Consider the following 7,345-nt stretch of genomic DNA (forward strand, 5'->3'; position numbering starts at 1 on the left):
CGTGTGTAGAACTTGTGCAGATCAAAAGGGCCCACGAGGCTCACCAGGCGGTGTCGGAGGCGAGGGAGCCAGCGTGACGCTGAGGGTCAACTTGGACGGCGAAGCGACGGCGGGTAGCGCTGGTTCGAGCGCGATGGCCGGGCAAAGTAGACCCGACAAGTCGACTGGGACGGGCAGTGATCCGCCCTGAGCGACGGGACAAGAAGTGGGAGCAGCGAATCCGAGCAACGCTTCTCGTCGGATCTGCGCCTCCGCCTCGACCGCACCGCCCTTTGCACGGGAACGACTGCAGTGTGAGTCCGTCGAGCTTGCAGAGACTGCTCGCCCGAACTCGGACGCTCTTCGTCCCGTCCCGGACCGCGTCCCCGGTCTCTCCTCCCCGCAGTCTGCCCCTCTCGACGCCCTCGCACGACTCTCGAGCGACTCGGTGGCTCGTACGATGACTGTATCTGTGCTCCTTGGACCTGCGATGGCGTCGCAGCCTCACGGAACGGAGCCAGCGGATGTGCAGCCCGTCGTCGCGAGACGGGCGCAGTGCGCTCTCCACCGTCGGGGCGCCTCACTGGGCCGCGAAAGGCCAGTCGAATTGTACAGAGTGCAATCAGTCGACCAATCGGTCGACGAGTCTCGACGCTTATGCGCCCCGCGACTCTTGCTGGTCCTCCATGCCGACTTTCAGAGCAGACATCCTTCGAAATCTCGTCTACGGCATGCTCACTCTCTCTTGCGCGTTGTCGGACAGATGCTCAGTCGACCATGCAGCGCGGTGGCTCTGGCAGGGCGGCGGAGCGTGATCGGCACAGCTCCGCGGCCTCGTGTCGCTTCCCCTGCGCCTCTCCCGTTCGCTCCCGCTGCCGCGACGCACCGCAGCTTCTCCCTCTGGCCGGGAACCAAGTCAGCCGACGCAGCAACGGCAACTGCCCCCGCGACGCCCGTCAAGCCGTCCCTGCTCGACCTTGTCGCGCCCACCTCGCTTCCCGACCCGACCTTCTTCGAACCCGTCTCGGCCGTCTTCCTCTCCCTCCCACCTTCACTCTCTCTCTCCTACGCCGCCTTCATCCCCTTGTTCACTCTCTTTTACCGGTCGACGACCACGCTCCCAGTCGTGCTGTGGCAGCGCAAGCGGACACGCAAATTCACCGACGTCGTCCTCCCGTTGCTCCGGCGGGAGCAGGGTCGCATCGCCCTCGAGACGCGTGACGAGTGCCGGCGAGCGGGGAAGAGCTACGAGGAGTACCAGAAGGTGTTCCAGAAGAAGGTGCGGTCGCTGCACTCTTGCTCCTGCGAGTCGCGTTGACGTTCACTTTCGTTTCGACAGGCACGAGAAGCTGCTTATGCTCTTGCACGCAAGCATCGATGCTCGCCGCGTCTTACCATGTTCCTTCCGCCCATGACGCACATCCCCATCTTCATCACGGCCACGCTCGTCCTGCGCGACGCGTGTGCGCGCGCCGCCTCTGCGCTGTCCATCTCGCCGTCGAGCCTGTCGGATCTGATCGCGGCGTCGCCTGCCTCGACGCTCACGTCGTCGGCGCTGACCCACCTGCACGAGCTGGCGAGCACGCCCTTCCTGTGGTGCCCTTCGCTCGTCCTCCCCGACTCGACCATGTTCCTCCCGCTCGGCGTTGGTCTCGCCGCGCTCCTCAACGTCGAGGTGACGGCCAAGACGCGCCGCACGGCTGCTGCCGCCGCCGAGGCCGTCGAGCGTCCGCAGGTCCTCCTTGCCAGCGGGCCCTCGCCTTCCTCGTCCGCCCCTAGCGGCCCACCCACCGTCAGCGCCAGCGAGCGTCGCCGTCTCCTTGCGCGTCGCGCCCGCGACGGCGCGCCGAACGCACGAGTGCGCGGACTCGCCACGCGCGCACCCGTCGCTGCGCCTCCCGCTTCCGCCGGCGCCGCGCCGTCGCAGGTCGAGCTCCCACGCAAGCCCAGCAACGAGCGTCTCGTCACCAACATGCTGCGGTGCGCGGCCGTCGCGTTCATTCCGCTGGCAGGAATGGCTCCCGCGGTGCGTCGCTGCTCCTCGCGTCTTACATCGATCTGCGCGGAAACCTTTGTGCGCTTGCGCTGACTCTCCCGCTGCTCTTCATGACTGTACAGGCCGTCTGCGTCTACTGGGTGACGTCGAACTTGTTCACGCTCGTGCAGAATCTCGGGTTCTGGTGGCTGGATCGGAGCCGAGAGCGGGAGCGCAGGATGCGGGACATCCTCAGCGGGCGGTCGGTTGGCGTGTAGGGTTATGCAACGTGACTGTGCTACTTGTGGAACGCCGTGCAAGGGCTTCAAGAGAGACCACGAGTTTGCCGGCGCCATCCGTGTCCGAGGCTCTTGCGATTGCGCACTTCTCGCGCACTCGCACCTCATCGCTTCTCTCCAGCTAAAGATGGACGACTCGTACGCCCTCGCTGCGACGCTATCGCGCTCTGCTGGCGCCGCCGATAAGCCCAATGCTGCCGATCTCTCGCACCACCTCTCGGACCTCGCAAAGGCCCGCATCACCAGTCCGCTCAAGGTCAGCTCAGCACTCTGAGGGTCCGGTGGCCGACTGAGCGACGTGCTGACGACCCTCGCACACCTGCAGGCCATGTACAAGTACATGCAGCGCCCGGGAATGCTCATGCTCGCAGGTGCGCCGCTTCCCTCGAACCTGACTGTACCGCCCTGCGATTCTGTGACTGACGGAAAGTGATCCTGTCCCTCTAGGCGGTCTCCCGCCGCCCGAGTATTTCCCCTTCGTGCGTCGACAAGCCCTCATCTCGCTCTTCGGCACCGCCTCGGAGCTGACCAAGCATCTCCAACTCGCTCTGCAGGAGTCCATCTCGGCGCAGACGCTTGCACGCAACTCGTACAAGACGACCCAGATCGGATTCGGCGCCTGGCTGTGGAGCTGGATCTCGGGCGGCGCGAAAGCGACCGACTCGTGGTCGATCCCCAAGCGTGACAGCGACCCGTCGCGCATCCAGCTCGCCTCCGCGCTGCAGTACGGTGTGTGAAGCCTGTTGGTTGCTGGGTCTGCGGCGGACGAGCTGACGTTGGGCTTTCTCGGACGATGCAGGCACGGCTGCCGGTCTCGCCCCTCTGGCGCAGTTCATCCACGCTTTTACCGAGCGAGTCTACCAGCCCGGGTACGCCGACTTTCACACCGTGATCAACGCCGGCTCGACCGATGCGTGGGGCAAGATCGTCGGCACGCTTTGCAACCCGGGCGACGGCGTCTTGTGCGAGGAGTGGACCTACCCGTCGGCACTTGCGTGCGTTTCTGTGCTTCCCCTCGTGAGGTTGCGCACTACTGAGTCTGTGATGCGCCCAGAACCGCTTGGCCGGCCGACATCAAGCCGGTCCCGCTCCCGATGGACGGACAGGGCATGACCGCCGAGGGAATGGACCAGCTTCTCGGCTCGTGGAACCCGGACGAGCACGATGGAATGTCGCGGTACGTCGGTGTCTTTCGATCAATTGGGCATAGGCGGGCGCATCTCGAAAGGCTCGACTCACGCTTGCTTCTCTCGCGACCTTTGCAGTCCTCGCGTTCTGTACACGATCCCCGTCTGCCAGGTGCGTTCCCGCTTCTCTCGCACCGTCAATGACTGTCTCTCGGTGCAATGCGCTGCTGTTCGGGGCCTGACTGTCTCACATTCGGACGGGTCGTCTCGCAGAATCCGACCGGTGCGACCATGTCGCTCGAGCGCAAGAAGGCTATCTACGCCCTCGCCGTCAAGTACGACGTCATCATTGTCGAGGACGACCGTGAGTTACTCAGCCCCGGACCTTCTCTACTTGAGCTAACGCCGAGCTTCGTTTGCAGCCTACTACTTCCTCCAGGCGGGCGAGTACGAGCCCTCGCCACCGGCTCGCGCCGCCAGCTTGCCCAAAAAGACCGAGACGGACGACGAGTTTATCGCGAGCCTCGTCCCTAGCTACCTCAAGATCGACTACGAGGGTCGTGTCGTCCGCATCGACACGTTCTCCAGTGCGTCGGCGGTTCCTGGCAGAACACGGCTAGCACGGCAGCGCTGTGCTCGGTGTAAAGGCGGTGCTCGCCGCTGGACAGTCGCTGACTCTCGTTCACGTGCCTGCAGAGACTATCTGCCCTGGCTCGCGCCTCGGCTGGACGACGACGAACCCCGTTTTCGCCGAGCGCATCGAGCGTGCCAACGAGTCTTCGACGCAGTCCGCGTCGGGCTTTGCGCAGGCGCTTGTCGGCAAGCTGCTTGCGGAAGAGTGGAAGCTTGAGGGCTACCTTCGCTGGCTCAAGGGTGCGTCCAGCTCCCGCTTGCTTGGCTGGCTTTCTGTCGCAGAGCCGCGCTGTACAGCTTGCGCGCTGCGCTCACACTCAGCTACCCGCAGGTATCAAGGCTCAGTACCGCGACCGTCGCAACTTGATGGTCGACGCGCTCCTCGACCTCTCGCACGCGTCGCTCGACGCGCGCCAGGCCGGCTCAGGCTTTGAGTACTGGACGCAAGATGCCCACGATCGCGACGAGAAGGGCTTCGTGGCGCGCGTCAACGGCGGCATGAGCGAGAAGGGTGGCGAGGGCGCCGGGAGGAGGATCCTTTCGTTCGTTTCGCCGCAGGGCGGCATGTTTGGTGCGGTCTCGCTCACCCCCGCGATCACTGAGAGGCGCCATTGCGCTACTCTGCCCGCGCCTCGTTGCCCGCACATCCCTCGTACGACAGCCCGCTGACCTCGGCTCTCCGCACAGTCTGGCTCCGCGTGCACTTTGCGACGCACCCGCGCTTCCACAGCAAGCCGACGAACGAGCTCCTTGCCGAACTGTGGGAGGACTTCGCCGAGCACAACGTCCTGATCGCGCCGGGCACCATGTTCTCGGCGCGCGACTTCCCGCAGCAGCCGCCCAAGGAGGAGGGCGCGTTCGCCGTGGCCGAAGAGGGCGACGCCTTCTTCCGCATCGCTTTTTCGACGGCGACGGCCGAGCAGATTCACGAGGCGGCCAAGATCATCGCTCAGCGCGTCGAGCACTTCTTCCGCGCGTAGACGCATGGTGTGGGTACAGAGCGGTGGCGTGTAGAGTGATGTTTCTCGGTGTTGTTCCCTTTCGACTTGTAACGACTGCCTTTATTCCGTGCATCTCTCAGGTGGTCCGGCAAGCGGTGTTCGCTGCTCGTCGTTGCTGTCTGCTGATGAAGATGGGCGAAGCTCAGGCTCGTCCCCCGCCCTCGCTTCCGCTCTAGCCCGGTCGAACTCCGATGGGAAAGAACGGCAAGGCTCTTAAGCGCCGCAGGCTCGAGCAGGCGGCCGCGCAGGCGGCGGCTGCCCCGGTTCTCTCGGACGACGACGGAGGCGGGGCCTCGGTCGACTTTCTCGGCGGCCTCGTCACGCCGGGCCAGCTCGCCGTGACCGTACGGACGCTCGAGACGTTCACGAGGCACCCCGACCTGCTGCAGCACAAGCAGGACTTGAAGAGCTTGCGCACCGCCTGCTTCGACTTTAAGCGGCTCTCGGACGAGAGTGCAGCCGTCGGTGCGTGGGTTCTGCTAGTTGCATGCTGTTCGTTCAAGCTGACTTGTGGCTCGTGTGCTCGCAGGCAACTCGCTCACGTCGCGCATCTCGGCCGCGCTCGCCCAGCACCGCCACCTCGACGCTCTCGTCCTCCTCAACGAGCTCCGTCTGCGCAATCAGCAGCCGAAGCTCGGCGCTTTGCAGCGCTGGGTGCGCGACTGTGACGCCGCAAGCCGCAGCGATGGGTCCTTTGGCGACGAGATGACCCTGCGCGTCCTCGATGCCGTGCTGCGCTGCACCAACGGCGAGCCCGAGAACGAAAAGGACGAGGCGGGGCTGCGCAGGGGCGCAAAGGGTCAGGTTGTCGTGCGGCAGGACGAGTGGGTGCACCGCCCCCAGAGCGACGAGGACCTCTACGCCGACATTGTCGCTGGGACCTTTCCTCGTGCGTTCGCTGCGGAGGGGAACTGGCGTGATGGGTAGCTGACCTGGCTCGCTCTCACAGCTCCTGCCGAGCGCGCATCGCTCGAGTCGCGCTTCTCGCTCCTTCAGACTGTCCCCGCCGCCGAGCGCCTTCCGCCGAATCTGCACCCGGCCCTTCTCTTTGCCTCTTCCCCCGCCGCCATCCCGCTTGCCTCGTCGCACCCTCTCACCGTTATGCGGCACGAGGTCCCGCACGTCCCGGGCGCCTTTCTCCTCACCGACGTGCTCTCGTCGGACGAGTGCCGCAGCATCCTTGCGCACGCCGAGGCCGTCGGCTTCCGCCCCGACCAGCCCATCGGCGAAGAGGGCGCGAGCGTCCTCGCGCACAACCTGTACTGGCTCGCCGACAAGCCGTTCCTCGAGACTTTCTGCGCGCGGTTCCTTCACCTCTGCCCGCAGCGAATCGACGGCAAGCAGGTCCGCGGCATCAATGCGCGCTTCAGGGGTGCGTTTTGTGGGAGCATGTCTCTGGCCGGGCTCGGGTGCCGGTGCTGACGTTCTCTTCCCTTTGCTTCCTCGTCGTTCCCCTCGCATGTGCTCGCGTTCTCCGACTGCTCACTCCTCGCCTTTCCCGCCCGTTGCTGCTCTTGCCGCTGTCGACTTGTCGCAGTCTATCGCTACGTCCCCGGCGCGATCTACCGGCCGCACATTGACGGTGCGTGGCCTGCGAGCGGTGTCGACCCAAAGACGGTGCGTTCCCCGTTTTGTGCGGCTGAGGCAACTCGCGCTAACGACCTTTCGCGCAGGGAGAGTACCTGTACGACTCGTCGCCAAAGGACAAGCCGCAGTGGTCGCGCCTCACCTTTTTGGTGCGTCTCTTCCATCGCGTACGCCTTTTCCGCTCTCTGACTCGCGTCTCGCAGATCTACCTGAACGACCACTTCGAGAACGGCTGCACCACCTTCTTCCTTCCCTCGTCGCGCTCGTCGACGTTGAACGCCTTCCCCGTCAAGCCGTGCGCCGGGTGCGCACTCGTCTTCCCGCACGGCGACTCGCGCGGCTCGCTGCTGCACGAGGGCAGCCCCGTTGGCGCGGGCGGCGCCAAGTACGTCATCCGCACCGAGGTGCTGTACGACTCGTACGTCGGCGAGGTTGCAGAGGGCGTCACCGGCGGGAAAGAGGGCGAGGTGGACGAGGGGGTCGTCGTGTAGGCGCGCGTCTCTGGGCTGGGTGTCGTGTTCTCGGTGTTGTTGTGCAGTGTTCGATTGTGTCCTTACCCTGACCGAGCTCTGGGTGGGAGTTGCGAGCTCTGGGTGAGAGTGTCTGTGCTTCAATCACGGACTTGCCGCGGCGAGTCTCCGCGCCTCGTCCTCGTTAGCGTTAGGGTTAGGGTTAGGGTTAGGGTTAGGGTTAGGGTTAGGGTTAGGGTTAGGGTTAGGGTTAGGGTTAGGGTTAGGGTTAGGG

General features: G+C 65.0%; 3 protein-coding genes across 3 annotated transcripts; all 3 read left to right on the plus strand.

The window, feature by feature from the left end:
* Positions 1–469: 469 nt before the first annotated feature.
* Positions 470–2,232, plus strand: COX18 (membrane insertase COX18; the record flags this gene model as incomplete). The annotated part of the gene is made up of 4 exons (XM_076652909.1): positions 470–534; positions 871–1,258; positions 1,319–2,005; positions 2,098–2,232. 4 exons carry the CDS (start codon positions 470–472, stop codon positions 2,230–2,232), a joined length of 1,275 nt encoding a protein of 424 aa, XP_076501547.1.
* Positions 2,233–2,380: 148 nt separating this feature from the next.
* Positions 2,381–4,993, plus strand: JCM10292_003890 (aminotransferase-like domain-containing protein; the record flags this gene model as incomplete). The annotated part of the gene is made up of 12 exons (XM_076652910.1): positions 2,381–2,509; positions 2,579–2,624; positions 2,701–2,732; positions 2,808–2,982; positions 3,053–3,248; positions 3,308–3,430; positions 3,519–3,552; positions 3,654–3,744; positions 3,803–3,967; positions 4,077–4,253; positions 4,345–4,584; positions 4,701–4,993. The coding sequence occupies 12 exons, from the start codon at positions 2,381–2,383 to the stop codon at positions 4,991–4,993; spliced, it is 1,701 nt and encodes a 566-aa protein (XP_076501548.1).
* A 212-nt stretch (positions 4,994–5,205) lies between these two features.
* On the plus strand, positions 5,206–7,092 carry JCM10292_003891 (uncharacterized protein; the record flags this gene model as incomplete). Its single annotated transcript, XM_076652911.1, has 6 exons — positions 5,206–5,479; positions 5,544–5,903; positions 5,964–6,386; positions 6,552–6,631; positions 6,688–6,750; positions 6,805–7,092. The coding sequence occupies 6 exons, from the start codon at positions 5,206–5,208 to the stop codon at positions 7,090–7,092; spliced, it is 1,488 nt and encodes a 495-aa protein (XP_076501549.1).
* Positions 7,093–7,345: the final 253 nt, after the last annotated feature.

The sequence above is a fragment of the Rhodotorula paludigena genome (genome assembly GCF_050403205.1).
Source record: "Rhodotorula paludigena JCM10292 DNA, Rt_paludigena_JCM10292v1_ctg101, whole genome shotgun sequence".
Classification (NCBI taxonomy): domain Eukaryota; kingdom Fungi; phylum Basidiomycota; class Microbotryomycetes; order Sporidiobolales; family Sporidiobolaceae; genus Rhodotorula; species Rhodotorula paludigena.